The following is a 19,903-nucleotide window of genomic DNA, read 5'->3' on the forward strand; positions in this document are numbered from 1 at the left end:
CAGGTTGTTATTTGGTCATGCACGTCTTTTGGCAGGTAATTAATTCCTTCTTTTTTTTGGCGAGGAATAGTTCATTCCCCCGTACCTTTTTATAAGGTGCATTAATTGTTATTTTCAAAAGTTAAAATTTTCTATCTTTGAACATATTTCTAGAAGCTATCTGGACGTTCAATAATAAATAAATACAATATGAGAATATATTGCGTGATGGATCTAATGATACTTCTTGGTATTGCCGATCTTAATATCTTTCCTATAAATTTGTTTAAAATTAGAAAAGTTTGAATTTTACAAAAATGATACAACTTATAAAATGAATGGATGGTTTATTCCATCTTTCATTTCATATTTTATTTGTTGATTTCCTATTTAAAAATAATAAATATATTTGTTTCATTTTAGTGGAGCCTTGGCTGAAGCCAGACACGTCTGGGCAGACCCATTCTGTCTGTGAGCGGTTTTCTTTCCCTTTTTCAGTTTCTTTCCAGTTTTTCACCAAAGAAATCTACTATCGTTTTTTAGGAGCTAGACATTTAAAACCCTATTTTAAAATAAAAATATATTTTATAAAAAATTCACTATTATGTGTTTTATAAAAAAGTTAGTGTATATTAAGAAAAAGTTCAACTTATATAAAAAAGAAAGTTCAGTGCGTATTAAATAATATTGATCATATATTTAAAACATTGAATATTAAAAATTGTTCAATGTATATTACAAAAATGTTGAATGTATATAACAAAATGTTCATCATATAATAAAAAATTAATCGTTGTGTATTACAAAAAATCACCATGCGCTAAAAGAAACTTTGGTATCTATTATAAAACCGTTCAACATATATTCCAAAAACTTATCAACATACAATAGAAATAATGTTCACCGTATATTGCAAAAACTAAAAACAAAAAATTCAGCAAAATGAAAAAACCATAAAAACAGAAGAAAAATCAAAACTGAAGGATAAAAAGGAAAAAAAATGAAATTTGAAACCCGAAAAAAAATCCCACACAGAAAAATAAATAAATAAATCCAGCTGCTAGTGAAGAATAAAAAAAATAGAAAAAAACAAAAGAAAAAACAGTAGCAGAGAAGAAAATCAGAACCGGGCTGGCCCACATCGCCCACGCGGGCATCACATCCACTATTTGCTGCCTGTAGGCGGCAAATTAGATTGGCCATGTTCACAAGCACTCGTCTAACACACATTGAGGTGATGAGAGCATCTACAACCAGGAACCCCCCTCATTTTTGCGCCAAATGCCTGGGTGGGCTGCCTGGACGCACAATTGTCACCCAACCAGATTTGGCAAATTCGGCCCAAATGTCTGGACTGACCGACACTCCCACGTAGGACCGACCGCAAGGGCCCACACGGTCACATGCAGAAAGCGTCCGTCCGATGGGCGCCTCCTCCTGTTCTTGGTGCAGACGCAATCATGGCACCACGATGGCGCTGCTCGGTTGTGCCGCCCAAGGGACAAAATTTGGCTATTTAAGGATAGCCGGAGGCGGCAGGCCAACCCTAGCCCATCACCATTCCTTCCCTCTCCCTCCCCTCCGCGCTGCCACCTTCCACCCGCTCTCAATAGCCGCTAGCCATGGCCCAACAAAGGATCACCACCTACGCCATGCTAACTCCGGAGCACCGGTTGCAGCTGCTGGAGGGGATCCGGGCCAGGCACAATGCTCCAATCACTGCCGACCTGCCTTCGGATTAGCCGCAGCCAGAGGAGGAGGAGGTGGAGCCAGAGCAGTAGGACTCTGCCATGGTGGAGGAGGAGCTAGAGCTGGCGGAGGAGGCCGCGGAGGCAGATCCGATGCCTGCAGGCTTTGACATGGCCAACGACATCGCGGAGTTCGAGCTATCCCAGACAGAGGAGGCAACGGAGCAACATGCCATCCTCGAGTCCTTCTAGTCAGAGGCCGAGGTTGGAGGCCAACCGCTGCTTCCTCCGCCGGCGAATGGCAGAGATCAACGAGATCTTCGCCAACTTGGAGGAGGTCGAGGAGCCGGACGTGCGCCTGGATGCCAATGACCACGAGGCCAGCGGCTCTGTCACCAACTTTATCCACATCTCCAACGAGGAGGATGAGTACTTTAGTTGGTAGTACTAGTTTACATAGATCATGCCGTGGTTTTGTATGAAAATGCTGATCGGAAATAGCTACTATACTTTTGTTTTGCAGGTTAAATGGCCACTATACTATGGTTGTTGGAGATGAAATTTACGGTATGCCTGGTCACCGTCCACGGGCGTTTGGCAACTTATATTAGGTGTCTGTGGTTGTATTGTAGATGCTTTGATGATGGCTTTTGAAGGCATCAAGTAGCGCGTGCCTATGCTTTTGGCGGTTGACCGTGTTGTGGGCATTGTGCCGAATGGTTTAGCTCTTACATGGTTTTTATCGCGTTCCTTTGATAATAAGGCGTGTCTTCTGTCAATAACTCCTTCTATTTGAAATTACTTGTCAAAGAAATGGATGTATCTAGATGAATTTTAGTTCTAGATATATTCATTTTCAATATTTTTGCGATAAGTATTTCCGACAGAGGAAGTATATATTTCGTCTAGATGAAAAGATGGTGCCCCTGTCGATTTATTGAAAATAGAAGAAAAACCTAGCGTGTACGGAACTCGCTACGGTAAGTACATCCGTTTTCCATCCTACGTGTGTGTTTGTTGTTGGACTTTCCTAGCAACCCTCCGTGAAAGCTAGCTTAGCTCAAGACGAAACGAACGATGCATGGGCTAACAAAGTGTACCTAGACTGATAATTAATCTATCTACTCTAGCTAGTAAGTGATCATCTGGAAGACTGGAACAAGCAGGAAAGTGTGAGGTTAGGCATTTATTCGGTTAGAACTGAATAACCTGCACACTGAACAAGCAGGAAAGTGTGAGGTCATGAACGCACTCCAGTCCCCATTACCAATCCAAACGGTGACTTGGCAATTGCCCAGAGTTAGCTCAATGGTGTGAGTACCAAGGGCTTGTGCACCTTTTTGAAAATTCTGCGTCGCGACGCAGTCATGCATGGAGAATTGGAGGTAGATGCAGGCATGCAGCCAACAACTCCGGGAATCCTACTACGAAAAACATGGCACTTGCTTGATGCGTTTTCTCGACTGACTGTCGATTTCAAGATTGGACAAGATGTTGCTACCACAGTTTGCCCGGGAATCCTTTTGTCCTTGCGGAGTCTCATTTAAGCCAGCTGTTTGTAGGATTTGAAATATATGTGTACACGTCGGATTGAACAATTCAACTCCTGTACAGTTGATAGTGCAAGAACGCCATAGATTTGACAAATTCAGAGCGCTGACCGTATCAATTTCGCTGTTCGTTTTTGTTTCAGCTCACGGCCGGTTGCTCTGCCCAACTCGGCCTTTGCGTACATGCATGCATGCATGCCGTACGTGTTGATCGCAACCTGTAGGTACACCTTTGTGCACGTCACCAGTTACGTGCCACTGAGCATATGCATGCATGCATGCACGGTTCTTTCAATTAGATCGATACAGTATCATCGACCAAGTCAACAGTTCCCACGTTTTGTCCTCCGCTTAATTTCTGTTTGCTTGCTCGAGTGTCCGTCTGATCACTTGCTTGTCAACACTAATCACCACACCTTAACTAAACAAATGGCGATGGGTCACACGGCCCGGTGGATGAGTGGCCAGTCAAAAAGCACCACGGAGAACCTCTAATCATTCAAATCACTCGCCTAACCATCCACACGACTGCGGCCATTGTCGCCTTAATCAAATACTCAAGGCGCGTATGCGCGCGTGCGGTGGGCCGTGTCTAGCCACTATAAATACACACCCCCCACACACACCTTGTCTCAGTGCAGCCAACCAAGCAAACTACCATTGCACATTCTGCAACGAAGCAAAGCTTAGGTAGAGCAAGAGAGATTTGTGCGATGGGAAGTGGGAAGAAGAGGGCGGCGCTTGCATCCTTGTTCGGGTTCAAGAACAAGAGACAGGAGGAGGAAGAGGCCACGGCGGCGACGCGGCAACAGCAGCATGCGGCGGCACCACCGCAGCAGAGGTACCATCATCACAGGGTGCGGCCGAGCGACGACGACGACTACGCCCGGCACTGGTACGCCGAGCGCGACATCGACCGGAAGGCCTCCGAGTTCATCGACAAGGTCCACCGCCGGATGCTCGCCAACGAGCAAGACGGATAGTACAACATGCCGATGGATCCAGCCGTGTGGGTGGTCTATCTGGTCGAGCTTTGCTGCTAGCTAGGTCGTGCATGCAGGCTATGTGTGCATGGTTGCCTTTTGTGTGTGTGTGCGCGCGCGCGCGTGATCAATTGCTTTGTTTTGACTGGGTACCTGTTACTTTGTTGTTTCCATCTTGTCGGATGTGTATGTAACTAACTGATGGTAGGTATTTTCCTAAATTAACAGATGCCTGAAATGTATATAAACTAATAAAAAGTTGAGCAGTATTTTTACCCTTAGTGAGCCAATCTAACTAATGTTCTTACTGTCGGGGTTATGATCCTGACAATGAGTACTAGGGATACGAATAAGGGGCACAGCCTAGCTACGGCATAGGTGTAACACTCGGTGTTTAAAGAGTTCAGGCCCCTCACTCGGTGAAGGTAAAAGCCATACGTCTCGTGCCCTGATGCTTGCTTTGATATGATAGGTATGGTTACAAAGGTTGCTCGCTGCCTAGCTATGGAGAAGGGTGCGGCTTATATAGAGTGCGCTGCAGCCCATGTCTCCCACGTCGCCGAGGCAATTAATAACATTGAATGAGTCAGTTACTAGTATAATGAGCCTCTACTACAGCAGATACAGGTAACGGTAGCTAAGACTCTACTTAATGGATGCCTTAGGATCCCTCGACCATTGCAGCTCCCACGACGTCCTCCTGCCTTCTATGTCCGAGTGGTGCTCCATCAGCCGAGTGACGTGTGGTCGTCCGAGTGCCGTCGAGCTGTCCGAGTGGACTTCTTAATGTATGCATCCGAATGTTGGCATGGTCCAGGGACCTACCTATGATGGTGATGGGCCCCATGTGGATCCCGAATGATGGGTTCTTGACCCTATCCGGAGTAGGTGACCACATCACTTACCACCTGTGGTGCAAATAACAAAAAAGTCGAGCAATATTTTAGTCCCTAGCTAGGAAAATTTAACTAAGTATTACCACTCTTACTATCGCTGAATGTACTTCAATATGGGACGTGGTGTTCCCCAGCCCGAGCTCAAACAAGTTTGGGTAAACAATAAAATCCAAAAAAAAAAACATTCTGAATTTCTTTGGGTGCAAATATGGACCAATTTTTTTAGCGCTCATAAAATTTCATCATGAAATGACATTTGCTGAAGTCGTGGCAGGAAAAAATGATGCTCCAAAAGTGTTATTTTTAAAGCATTTTGGACTACTGATTTTGTTTGTTTTGCCACGACTACCATGAATGTCATTTCGTGATGAAATTTTGCGAGCACTGAAAACGTTTGTCAAAGTTCGCCACAAAAAAATTCAGAATTCTTTGAAAGTCAACAAAAAATATATTGGATTTTACTGTTCATTGTGAGCTCAAATGAGCTTGCGAGCAGAGGATGACTTTCGGTAAATATGGGTCTACTCTATCTAATGCACACCGGTCAAACTAATGCTCTTTCATCTAAATTAGCAATTTGTTGATAATTTAGAGAGAGCAACACAGATATTGGTGAAGACTCTACAAGAATCTCAGAACCTTTAAGGGCATTTAGGGTACCTTGAACAAGAGTATATGTGTGTTGGGGAACGTAGTAATTTCAAAAAATTTCCTACGCACACGCAAGATCATGGTGATGCATAGCAACGAGAGGGAAGGGTGTCGTCTACGTACCCTCGTAGACCGTAAGCGGAAGCGTTATAACAACACGGTTGATGTAGTCGTACGTCTTCACGATCGACCGATCCTCAGCACCGAACGTACGGCACCTCCGCGTTCAGCACACGTTCAGCTCGGTGATGTCCCGCGAACTCACGATCCAGTAGAGCTTCCGGGAAGAGTTTCGTCAGCATGATGGCGTGGTGACGATGTTGATGAAGCTACCGTCGCAGGGCTTCGCCTAAGCACCACTACGATATGACCGAGGTGGATTATGGTGGAGGGGGCACCGCACACGGTTGGGAGAGATCAATGATCAACTTGTGTGCTCTAGGGTGCCCCCCTGCCCCCGTATATAAAGGAGCAAGGGGGGAGGCTGGCCGGCACTGTAGGCCGCGCCAGGAGGAGGAGTCCTCCTCCTAGTAGGAGTAGGACTCCCCTCTTTCCTACTCCTACTAGGAGGGGGAAAGGAAGGGGGAGAAGTAGAAGGAAAGAGGGGCGCCGCCCCCCCTTCCTAGTCCAATTCGGACCAGAGGGGGAGGGGGCGCGCGGCCTGCCCTGGCCGGCCCCTCTCTCTCCACTAGGGCCCAACAAGGCCCATTAACCCCTGGGGGGTTCCGGTAACCCCTCCGGCACTCCGATAAAATCCCGATTTCACCCGGAACTCTTCTGATGTCCAAATGTAGGCTTCCAATATATCAATCTTTATGTCTCGACCATTTCGAGACTCCTTGTCATGTCCGTGATCATATCCGGGACTCCGAAATACCTTCAGTACATCAAAACATATAAACTCATAATACCGATCGTCAGAGAACTTTAAACGTGCGGACCCTACGGGTTCGAGAACTATGTAGACATGACCGAGACACGTTACCGGTCAATAACCAACAGCGGAACCTGGATGCTCATATTGGTTCCTACATATTCTACGAAGATCTTTATCGGTCAAACCGCATAACAACATACGTTGTTCCCTTTGTCATCGGTATGTTACTTGCCCGAGATTCGATCGTCGGTATCTCAATACCTAGCTCAATCTCGTTACCGGCAAGTTTCTTTACTCGTTCCGTAATGTATCATCTTGCAACTAACTCATTAGTCACATTGCTTGCAAAGCTTATTGTGATGTGTGAGAGAGTCCTGGATTAGGGGGTCCTCGGACAACCGGACTATATACTTTAGCCGGACTGTTGGACTATGAAGATACAAGACTCAAGACTCCGTCCCGTGTCCGGATGGGACTCTCCTTTGCGTGGAAGGCAAGCTTGGTAATACGGATATGTAGATCTCCTCCCTTGTAACCGACTTTGTGTAACCCTAGCCCCCTCCGGTGTCTATATAAACCGGAGGGTTTAGTCCGTAGGACAAGAACAATCATAATCATAGGCTAGCTTCTAGGGTTTAATTAGCCTCTACGATCTCATGGTAGATCAACTCTTGTAATACTCATATCATCAAGATCAATCAAGAAGGAAGTAGGGTATTACCTCCATCGAGAGGGCCCGAACCTGGGTAAACATTGTGTCCCCCGCCTCCTGTTACCATCCGCCTTAGACGCACAGTTCGGGACCCCCTATTCGAGATCCGCCGGTTTTGACACCGACATTGGTGCTTTCATTGAGAGTTCCACTGTGCTGTCGCGATAAAGGCTTGATGGCTCCTTCGATCATCGACAACGATGCGATCCAGGGCGAGGCTTTCCTCCCCGGACAGATCTTCGTATTTGGCGGCTTCGTACTGCGGGCCAACTCGCTTGGCCATCTGGAGCAGATCGAGAGCTACGCCCCTGGCCATCAGGTCAGGTTTGGAAACTTGAACTATACTGCCGACATCCGCGGAGACTTGATCTTCGACGGATTCGAGCCCATGTCAGGTGCGCCACACAGTCACGACGAGCATGACTTAGCTCTGCCGTCGGACAGTGTTCGGGAGATCACACCTACAACTACTCCGGCCCTCAATCTGGAGCAGATCGTGCCTTCCGAGGACGGGTGGCTAGACCCCGCCACGGAGGCCGCGCACGCAGCGGTGATAGAGCCGAATACTGACTTCACCTCTTATGAGACCCGTGTTGCCGGACACTTGGATTTGTCCCCGGCCACGGGCTCCGAACCGCCTGCGTCCGTGCCTATCGAATCTGATTGGGCACCGATCATGGAGTTTTCCTCCGCGGATATCTTTCAGCACTCACCACTGGGCGACGTGCTAAAATCATTGAGGTCTCTCTCCGTGTCAGGAGACCCTTGGCCGAACTATGTCCGGCTAGAGTGGGATGCGGACGACGAAGAAATTCGCTCCCCACCCACCACCCACTTAGTAGCCACTGTCGACGATTTAACCGACATGCTCGATTTCGGCTCCGAAGACATCGACGGTATGGACGACGATGCAGGAGACGAACAGGAACCACCGCCCACAGGGCGCTGGACTACCACCTCATCATATGATATATACATGGTGGACACCCCCAAAGAAGGCGATGGCGATAAGGCAACGGAGGATAATCCCTCCAAGAAGCAATCCAAGCACCGGCGTCAGCGGCGCCGCTCTAAGTCCCGCCATACTAAAAGCATCGATACCGGCACAAGAGACAATAACGCTCCGGATAGTGCCGAAGACGAAGACATTCCCCTCCAGCCAGGCCTCGAGCAGGAGGATGAACAAGCTAGCCCTCAGGAACAGGCAGCAGACGGAGAATCAGAGGATGACAATTACATGCCTCTCTCCGAAGACGAGGTGAGCCTCGGCGACGAAGAATTTATCGTGCCTGAGGATCCCGTCGAGCAGGAGCGCTTCAAGCGCCAGCTTATAGCCACAGCAAATAGCCTGAAGAAAAAGCAACAACATCTTCGAGCTGATCAAGATCTGCTAGCGGATAGATGGACTGAGGTCCTGGCGGCCGAGGAATACGAACTCGAGTGCCCAACCAAGAGTTACCCAAAGCGCAGGTTGCTACCCCAACTCGAGGAGGAAGCATTAAAACCTGCATTACCAGCGTATGATGCGGCTGATCGGCCACCTCGTGGCCGAGACAGAGGGGCATATCAGCCCGAAGTCCAGCCCGCACCCCGTCGCCAGACAAACAAAAACATCAAGGCCCGGGGCAACACGCAGGACCTTTGAGACGTATTGGAAAACAAAGCAGGACATACAAGATCAATCTACGGATCATGGGGGCGCGCCCCAACGCGTGACGATGATCGTCATGCCGGATACACTAAAAGCAAATCCGGCCGGGCCGAATACAGCAGACAAGACTCGTATGAACTACGTCGTGACATAGCCCGACACAGAGGCGCCGCACACCCCCTATGCTTCACTGATGAAGTAATGGATCATGAATTCCCAGAAGGATTTAAACCCGTGAATATTGAGTCATATGATGGTACAACAGACCCCGCGGTATGGATCGAGGATATCCTCCTCCACATCCACATGGCCCGCGGTGACGATCTACATGCCATCAAGTACATCCCACTAAAACTCAAAGGACCAGCTCGGCATTGGCTGAATAGCTTGCCAGCAAACTCCATTGGCAGTTGGGAGGATTTGGAAGATGCATTCCTTGACAACTTCCAGGGCACTTATGTGTGACCACCGGATGCTGATGACTTGAGCCATATAACCCAGCAGCCAGGGGAATCGGCCAGGAAATTCTGTACCCGGTTCCTAACTAAAAAGAACCAAATTGTCGACTGTCCGGATGCAGAGGCCTTAGCGGCATTTAAGCATAACATCCGTGACGAGTGGCTCGCCCGGCACCTCGGCCAAGAGAAGCCGAAGTCTATGGCAGCCCTCACGACACTCATGACCCGCTTTTGCGCGGGCGAGGACAGCTGGTTGGCTCGCAGTAACAACACATCAAGAAATCATGGCAATTCAGATGCCAAAGATAGTAACGGCAGACCACGTCGCAACAGACACAAGCGCCGCACCAACGGCGACAACGCAGAAGACACGGCAGTCAATGCCGGATTCAGTGGCTCTAAATCCGGTCAGCGAAAGAAGCCGTTCAAAAGAAGCAATCCGGGCCCATCCAGTTTGGACCGCATACTCGATCGCTCGTGTCAAATTCACGGCACCCCCGATAAGCCAGCCAATCACACCAACAGAGAAGGCTGGGTGTTCGAGCAGGCCGGCAAGTTGAATACCGAAAACAAGGAAAAGGGGCTGCATAGCGACGATGAGGAGGAGCCCCGGCCGCCGAACACAGGAGGACAGAAGAAATTTCCTCCCCAAGTGAAAACGGTGAACATGATATACGCAACCCATATTCCCAAGAGGGAACGGAAGCATGCACTAAGGGACGTCTATGCGATGGAGCCAGTCGCCCCAAAGTTCAACCCATGGTCTTCTTGTCTGATCACTTTCGATCGCAGGGACCACCCCACTAGTATCCGTCATGGCGGTTCTGCCGCATTGGTTCTTGATCCCATCATTGACGGATTTCACCTCACTCGAGTCCTTATGGACGGTGGAAGCAGCCTGAACCTGCTCTATCAGGATACAGTGCGAAAAATGGGTATAGACCCCTCGAGGATCAAACCCACAAAAACCACCTTCAAGGGTGTCATACCAGGTGTAGAGGCCTGTTGCACGGGCTCAATCACACTGGAAGTGGTCTTCGGATCTCCGGACAACTTCCGAAGCGAGGAACTAATCTTCGACATCGTCCCCTTCCGTAGTGACTATCACGCACTACTCGGACGAACCGCATTTGCTAGATTCAATGCGGTACCGCACTATGCATACCTCAAGCTGAAAATGCTAGGACCTCGCGGAGTTATAACAGTTAATGGAAACACAGAACGCTCGCTCCGCACGGAGGAGCACACTGCAGCCCTCGCAGCGGAAGCACAAAGCAGCCTTCTGAGGCCAACCGCCAATTCGGCGAAAAGGCCCCCGGACACCTTCAAGCGAGTCCGGAGTAACCTGCAACAGGATCTCCAGGCACGTTCAAAGCTCGGATAGCAAATTGGCCTCCGCCATAGTCCTAGTCAAGCGGCGAAATTTGTGCCGCGTGTACATAACTACGCACTCAAGATACCATGGGCATAGGCGGAGGCACGGCTATGGCATGGCCCACAATGTGGCTCAACCGCCCCAGGGCACGTATACCTTTATCATTTTCTCTCTTTCCAGGACTTTACTCTCTGGAAGACCTCTCCGGCAGTCTGATTGTTGACTCATTACGGGAAGGAAATACCAAGGAAGCAAGACGCTCTGACATACAAGGGAATCCCTAGGTGGTCTCTGATAACGATCGATACCTGTTTTACATACCAATACGCAGCCTGTCCTTGGATAGGACATGTCAAATAGTCCTATTTTTTGCTTATTGCACTACTTGTATCCGTATGCTTTGACGTATTATTTAAATAACAATGCATAGCGTTAGTCTATTATTGCATTTCCTTTTTCCCTGTCTGCTTATTTTACGACAAATTGCACCCGTACATTCTGGTACGACCAGTGCGCCAGGGGCTTCAGTATACCTCATAACACGGCGTGAAAAGTCTGAACACTTTCGACAGTGCGGCACCCCGACTAATAGCGTTATATGCATCAGCTCCGAATCATGTCTTGGGTCAATAGTTGGGTTTGCCCGGCTCCCATGTTTTGGTACCTTACGTTCTGCTATATCGGCTAAGGTAGCACTGGGAGAACTACTGCGATTGTGTCCCGGTTCTTCCGGACGAGCACCTCAGTAGAGAAAGCCGAAAACTGACTGTCATGATGAGGCGAGAGCTGGTCACTGTTCGAGAGGTCTCAAGTCCTTAAAGACTTTTTCCGCTTCGGGCGAGGAGTCGGCCTTGCCCGACTTAGGCGTATATAGCGCCCCAAATTCGGCCTTCCGAATACTAGGGGCTTCGCCAAAATTTAAAATTGTAGACTTCTATGGCTAAGTGAGAGTGATAAAGCTTTATAGTCCAATTGCCTGGTTCGTTGTGCTGAACACGTCCTTCGAAGGACCCAAAATTGGGATAAAGAGTGCTCAGGTTTATCCCGAACACCTCAGTACTAGTTACATGGGGGCAGAAGCCGATAACTGGCCAACTCTCAGATTTTATGAACGGCCGCACAGAAGGTAATATTTAAATTAACAAGCGCTGCATAGCGCAGATGAACTCGTTTCATATTACAGGATCACATGAGTACATTCATTCAAATATTACATCCTTAGCACATTCCTCCGCCACAAGGCGAGCACCCTTCAGGACACTGTCATAATACTTTTCGGGGTGGCGATGCTCCTTGCCCTCCGGCGGCCCCTCCTTCATCAGCTTTTCGGCGTCCAGCTTTGCCCAGTGCACCTTCGCCCGGGAAAAAGCCTTGCGCGCACCCTCGATGCAGACGGACCGCTTTATGACTTCAAACCGTGGGCAGGCATTCACAAGCCGCCTCACCAGACCGAAGTAGCTACCAGGAAGGGGCTCACCAGGCCACATCCGGACTATAAGACCCTTCATGGCCTGTTCGGCCGCCTTGTGCAGCTCGACCAGTTGCTTCAACTGGTCGCTCAAGGGCATTGGGTGTTCGGTCCCAGTATACTGAGACCAGAACAATTTCTCCGTCGAGCTCCCCTCCTCGGCCCGGTAGAACTCCGCGGCATCCGACACACTGCGGGGTAGATCTGCGAACGCTCCTGGAAAGCTCCGAACTCGGGTAAGTAAAAAGAAAGTTTCCTTCACATGCTTGCTTTGCATAATGAATGCCTTACCCGCCGCTATCTTCTTAACCGCCTCAATTTCCTGGAGTGCCTTTTGGGCTTCGGCCTTGGCATGTTGTGCGTTTTCGAGGACCTTCGCAAGCTCGGACCCTTGCGTCTTAGAGTCAAGCTCCAAGGACTCGTGTTTCTTGACGAGAGCCTGGAACTCTTGCTGCACCTCGCCTACTCGGGCTTCTTGCTTCTTTCGCTCGATGCGCTCCTTGGCCGCTTTGTCTTCGGCCTCGGATAGCGCCTTCTGCAGGGCCGCCACTTCGGTCGTGGCCCCTAGCAAAATTCATGACGGTCCTATTATTCCAAAACCAAACTTTTCTTTATCAATATTCAGACGGGGTGTCACTTACCTTTGTTCTCTTCGAGCTACCTCTTGGTAAGGCCGAGCTCTTCCTTGGACCGCTCAAGGTCCTGCTTCAGTGCGGCGACCTCCACAGTACGAGCGGCGGCGGCCAGCAGTGAAGCCTGCTTATTCACATAGACACATTCTGATTAGACTCCTGTGATTATTATTTGATCCTCTATTCGGCCTTTCTTCGCGAACGCCAAACAGAGCATCAGGGGCTACTGTCTATGTTGTAACATTTTCTTACAATTTGATTACTTACCTCAAAGCCGGTTAGGAGGCTGGCACAGGCTTCAGTCAGTCCGCTCTTAGCGGACTGAACCTTCTTGACTACCGCACTCATAATAGTGCGGTGCTCTTCGTCAATGGAAGCGCCGCAAAGCACTTCCAGCAAGTTGTCCGATGCCTCTGGATGGACAGAGGCCATCGGCACAGACGGCTTGCCCCCCTTAGTGAGGAGTTGCCTGACAGAATCCGGAACCACTGGAGGTTCCGGCGCCGTATTCGGCTTGGGGCTAGACTTGCTGTCCCCGGCGTTAGGGCCCAGGGGAGTCTTGCCCCTCGTGCGCCTAGCGCCTGGAATGTCGCCTTGGGGTGCCTCCGGAACTGTCTCCCCTTGGTTCAGTTCCCTTTGAGACAACACCTCGGCATCATCCGTAGGGCGGGGGGAGGAGGCGGTCGGGAGTGAATCGCTGTTCATATCTGACGGGCCCAAAGAATCATCCGACGAAGATACGTCGATATGGGCTCGGGATGGACTGCATAATCATGTTCGGCGTGATAAGAAGCAGTACAATAAAATGTACCAAGAATTATTATGGTATCCGAATACTCACGACTTCACCAGGGGCTTGTCCCTGGGTAACCACTCCTCGTCGCTGAAAGCGGCCATCGTGGAGCAGTCCGGGAGGAGGGTCCTTCCCTTCTTGGACCCTTCGGCCTCCCCTGATGGGGCGGCCTTCCTTTTCCTGTCCCCCCCCCCCCCGGCTGGGGGGGGGGGGGGAACTTTCCTCTTCCTCCTCCTCGTTTTCGTGGGAGGAGTGCGCCTCGGTGTTTTCGGACGATGAGTCCGATATAACCTTGCGCCGGAGACCCTTCCTGGTCCCCGTGGCCTATTTCTTGGCCTTCTTCTCCGGCACCTCATAAGGCGCCAGAACCAGCATCTCCGTTAGGAGAGCATCTGCTGGATCTTCGGGCAGGGGGGCTGGACAATCGATCTGCTCCGCTGTCGCTACCCAGTCCTGTTAAATGGCGTGGAGGCTTAGATCCCGCGCATGGTTATACTGGGGAAAAGAACATCTTATGAGATATAAAAGACTTACCAGATTGGCAGGGCGCTTTGCGCTGAGTCCGCGGTCCTCGGTAAGGGGAGGAGATACCTCGGCGCCCTTGAACAGCACCTTCCAGACGCCCTTGTGCGTCGTGTCGAAGAGCTCTCGCAGCGTCTGGTGCTTAGCTGGGTCGAACTCCCACAAATTGAATGCCCGTCTTTGACACAGGAGGATCCGGCGGAAGAGCATGACTTGGACCACGTTGACAAGCTTGATTTTCTTGCTTGTCATGTTTTTGACGCAGGTCTGGAGTCCGGTCAGCTCCACCGATGAACCCCATGATAGGCCCTTCTCTTTCCAGGAGGTGAGCCGCATGGGGATTCCGGATCCAAATTCGGGGGCCGCCACCCAGTTGGTGTCGCGCGGCTCGGTGATGTTGAACCACCCCGATTGCCACCCCTTTACGGTCTCCACATAGGAGCCTTCAAGCCAGGTGACGTTGGGCATTTTGCCCACCATGGCGCCTCCGCACTCCGCTTGCTGGCCGACCACCACCTTCGGTTTAACGTTGAAGGTCTTCATCCACAGGCCGAAGTGGGGCTTGATGCGGAGGAAGGCCTCGCACACGACGATATACGCCGAGATGTTGAGGATGAAATTGGGGGCCAGATCGTGAAAGTCCAGCCCGTAGTAGAACATGAGCCCACGGACAAACGGGTGGAGGAGAAATCCCAGTCCGCGGACGAAGTGGGTAAGAAATACCACCCTCTCATGGGGTTCTGGAGTAGGGATGATCTGCCCCGCATCTGGTAGCCGGTGCGCGATATCTGCGGCCAGGTATCCGGCTCCCCGGAGCTTTGTGATGTCCTCCGCCGTAACGGAGGAGACCATCCACTTGCCTCCTGCTCCGGACATGCTTGGAGTGGTTTTGAGGAGAAAATGCGAAGTTGGGCGCTGGAGCTCGAGTGCGCAAGAATGGATGAGCAAGGAAGAAGAAGGCGTGGGTGAAAAAGATGAATCCTTGTCCCTTTATAAGGGCGGAAGAAACTATGCGCCTCCTCACCTGGCTGGTAAACTCGCTTATTCCCCAAGCGCCGTAATTGATGGCACGGTTGGGTTACCCACACCCGTATTGATGAGAATCCCGTGATAGGGGGACACGATCTCTGCTTTGACAAGACTTGCCAAGAAAACCGCCTCGCAATATGTGCAGTAGCTGGTTAGGAGAAACGGTTCGAATAATGACCGGGGCGTGGCATGATGCCACGCTATGAAACTTGTCAGCGGATTAGATTTGTGAAAATATTATACTCTCTACGGTGGTATGTGAAATTTATTTTACAGAGCCGGACGCGATCCTTGTGTTCAAAATCTTCTATGGAGTATTCGGAGGAGGAACCCGCCTTGCAATGCCGAAGACAATCTGCGCGCCGGACTCGTCGTCATTGAAGCCTGGTTCAGGGGCTACTGAGGGAGTCCTGGATTAGGGGGTCCTCGGACAGCCGGACTATATACTTTAGCCGGACTGTTGGACTATGAAGATACAAGACTCAAGACTTCGTCCCGTGTCCGGATGGGACTCTCCTTTGCGTGGAAGGCAAGCTTGGCAATACGCATATGTAGATCTCCTCCCTTGTAACCGACTATGTGTAACCCTAGCCCCCTCCGGTGTCTATATAAACCGGAGGGTTTAGTCCGTAGGACAAGAAAAATCATAATCATAGGCTAGCTTCTAGGGTTTAGCCTCTACGATCTCGTGGTAGATCAACTCTTGTAATACTCATATCATCAAGATCAATCAAGCAGGAAGTAGGGTATTACCTCCATCGAGAGGGCCCGAATCTGGGTAAACATTGTGTCCCCCGCCTCCTGTTACCATCCGCCTTAGACGCACAGTTCGGGACCCCCTACCCGAGATCCGCCGGTTTTGACACCGACAATGTGCATTACCGAGAGGGACCAGAGATACCTCTCCGACAATCGGAGTGACAAATCCTAATATCGATCTATGCCAACTCAACAAGTACCATCGGAGACACCTGTAGAGCACCTTTATAATCACCCAGTTACGTTGTGACGTTTGGTACCACACAAAGTGTTCCTCCGGTAATCGGGAGTTGCATAATATCATAGTCTTAATAACATGTATAAGTCATGAAGAAAGCAATAGTAGTAAAATAAACGATCAAGTGCTAAGCTAACAGAATCGGTCAAGTCAATCACATCATTCTCCTAATGATGTGATCCCGTTAATGAAATGACAACTCATGTCTATGGCTAGGAAACTCAACCATCTTTGATTAACGAGCTAGTCAAGTAGAGGCATACTAGTGACACTATGTTTGTCTATGTATTCACACATGTATTATGTTTCCGGTTAATACAATTCTAGCATGAATAATAAACATTTATCATGATATGAGGAAATAAATAATAACTTTATTATTGCCTCTAGGGCATATTTCCTTCAGTCTCCCACTTGCACTAGAGTCAATAATCTAGATTACACAGTAATGATTCTAACACCCATGGAGTCTTGGTGCTGATCATGTTTTGCTCGTGGAAGAGGCTTAGTCAACGGGTCTGCAACATTTAGATCCATACGTATCTTGCAAATCTCCATGTCTCCCACCTGGACTTGATCCCGGATGGAATTGAAGCGTCTTTTGATGTGCTTGGGCCTCTTGTGAAATCTGGATTCCTTTGCCAAGGCAATTGCACCAGTATTGTCACAAAAGATTTTCATTGGACCCGATGCACTAGGTATGACACCTAGTTCGGATATGAACTCCTTCATCCAGACTCCTTCATTTGCTGCTTCTGAAGAAGCTATGTACTCCGCTTCACACGTAGATCCCGCCATGACGCTTTGTTTAAAACTGCACTAACTGACAGCTCCATCGTTCAATATAAATACGTATCTGGTTTGCGATTTAGAATTGTCCGGATCAGTGTCAAAGCTTGCATCGGTGTAACCATTTACGACAAGCTCTTTGTCACCTCCATAAACGAGAAACATATCCTTAGTCCTCTTCAGGTACTTCAGGATGTTCTTGACCGCTGTCCAGTGATTCACTCCTGGATTACTTTGGTACCTCCCTGCTAAACTAATAGCAAGACACACATCAGGTCTGGTACAAAGCATTGCATACATGATAGAGCCTATGGCTGAAGCATAGGGAACACTTTTCATTTTCTCTCTATCTTCTGCAGTGGTCGGGCATTGAGTCTTAGTCAACTTCACACCTTGTAACACAGGCAATAACCCTTTCTTTGCTTGATCCATTTTGAACTCTTTCAAAACTTTGTCAAGGTATGTGCTTTGTGAAAGTCCAATTAAGCGTCTTGATCTATCTCTATAGATCTTGATGCCCAATATGTAAGCAGCTTCACTGAGGTCTTTCATTGAAAAACTCTTATTCAAGTATCCTTTTATGCTATCCAGAAATTCTATATCATTTCCAATCAACAATATGTCATCCACATATAATATTAGAAATGCTACAGAGCTCCCTCTCACTTTCTTGTAAATATAGGCTTCTCCAAAAGTCTGTATAAATCCATATGCTTTGATCATACTATCAAAACGTTTATTCCAACTCCGAGAGGCTTGCACCAGTCCATAAATGGATCGCTGGAGCTTGCACACTTTGTTAGCTCCCTTTGGATCAACAAAACCTTCCGGTTGCATCATATACAACTCTTCTTCCAGAAATCCATTCAGGAATGCAGTTTTGAGATCCATTTGCCAAATTTCATAATCATAAAATGCGGCAATTGCTAACATGATTCAGACAGACTTAATCATCGCTACGGGTGAGAAAGTCTCATCGTAGTCAACTCCTTGAACTTGTCGAAAACCTTTCGCAACAAGTCGAGCTTTGTAGACAGTAACATTACCGTCAGTGTCAGTCCTCTTCTTGAAGATCCATTTATTCTCTATGGCTTGCCGATCATCGGGTAAGTCAACCAAAGTCCACTCTTTGTTCTCATACATGGCTCCCATCTCAGATTTCATGGCCTCAAGCCATTTTGCGGAATCTGGGCTCACCATCGCTTCTTCATAGTTCATAGGTTCGCCTTGGTCAAGTAACATGACCTCCATAATAGGATTACCGTACCACTCTGGTGCGGATCTTACTCTGGTTGACCTACGAGGTTCGGTAGTAACTTGATCTGAAGTTTCATGATCAACATCATTAGCTTCCTCACTAATTGGTGTAGGTGTCACAGGAACTGGTTTCTGTGATGAACTACATTCCAATAAGGGAGCAGGTACAGTTACCTCATCAAGTTCTACTTTCCTCCCATTCACTTCTTTCGAGAGAAACTCCTTCTCTAGAAAGGATCCGATTTGGGTTCGAGCTTATCAGGTTGAAGCTTTTTCACATAAGCATCACAGCCCCAAACTTTAAGAAACGACAACTTTGGTTTCTTGCCAAACCACAGTTCATAAGGCGTCGTCTCAACGGATTTCGATGGTGCCCTATTTAACGTGAATGCAGCCGTCTCTAAAGCATAACCCCAAAACGATAGCGGTAAATCAGTAAGAGATATCATAGACCGCACCATATCTAGTAAAGTACGATTACGACGTTCGGACACACCATTAAGTTGTGGTGTTCGGGGGCCGTGAGTAGCAAAACTATTCCGCATTGTTTCAAATGTAGACCAAACTCGTAACTCAAATATTCTCCTCCATGATCAGATCGTAGAAACTTTATTTTCTTGTTACGATGATTTTCCACTTCACTCTGAAAATCTTTGAACTTTTCAAATGTTTCAGACTTATGTTTCATTAAGTAGATATACCCATATCTGCTCAAATCATCTGTGAAGGTGAGAAAATAACGATACCTGCCGCGAGCCTCAATATTCATTGGACCACATACATCAGTATGTATGATTTCCGATAAATCTGTTGCTCGCTCCATTGTTCCGGAGAACGGCGTTTTAGTCATCTTGCCCATAAGGCATGGTTCGCAAGTACCAAGTGATTCATAATCAAGTGATTCCAGAAGTCCATCAGTATGGAGTTTCTTCATGCGCTTTACACCAATATGACCCAAACGGCAGTGCCACAAATAAGTTGCACTATCATTATCAACTCTGCATCTTTTGGCTTCAACATTATGAATATGTGTATCACTACTATCGAGATTCAACACAAATAGACCACTCTTCAAGGGTGCATGACCATAAAATATATTACTCATATAAATAGAACAACGATTATTCTCAGATTTAAATGAATAACCGTCTCGCATCAAACTAGATCCAGATATAATGTTCATGCTTAACGCTGGCACCAAATAACAATTATTCAGGTCTAAAACTAATCCCGAAGGTAGATGTAGATGTAACGTGCCGACGACGATCACATCGACTTTGGAACCATTTCCCACGCGCATCGTCACCTCGTCCTTAGCCAGCCTTCGCTTAATCCGTAGTCCCTATTTCGAGTTGCAAATATTAGCAACAGAACCAGTATCAAATACCCAGGTGCTACTGCGAGCTCTAGTAAAGTACACATCAATAACATGTATATCACATATACCTTTGTTCACCTTGCCATCCTTCTTATCCGCCAAATACTTGGGGCAGTTCCGCTTCCAGTGACCAGTCTGTTTGCAGTAGAAGCACTCAGTCTCAGGCTTAGGTCCAGACTTGGGTTTCTTCTCTTGAGCAACAACTTGTTTGCCGTTCT

At 48.3% G+C, this 19,903-nt stretch overlaps 1 protein-coding gene across 1 annotated transcript; it reads left to right on the forward strand.

Annotated features, from left to right (window-relative positions):
* The first annotated feature begins 3,870 nt into the window (after window positions 1-3,870).
* Window positions 3,871-4,476, forward strand: LOC109738592 (uncharacterized). Its single transcript, XM_020297687.3, has one exon. It carries the CDS (start codon window positions 3,931-3,933, stop codon window positions 4,198-4,200), a length of 270 nt encoding a protein of 89 aa, XP_020153276.1. The 5' UTR covers window positions 3,871-3,930; the 3' UTR covers window positions 4,201-4,476.
* The last annotated feature ends 15,427 nt before the right edge of the window (window positions 4,477-19,903 follow it).

This window comes from Aegilops tauschii, chromosome 5 (assembly GCF_002575655.3).
Source record: "Aegilops tauschii subsp. strangulata cultivar AL8/78 chromosome 5, Aet v6.0, whole genome shotgun sequence".
Taxonomy (NCBI): Eukaryota; Viridiplantae; Streptophyta; class Magnoliopsida; order Poales; family Poaceae; genus Aegilops; species Aegilops tauschii.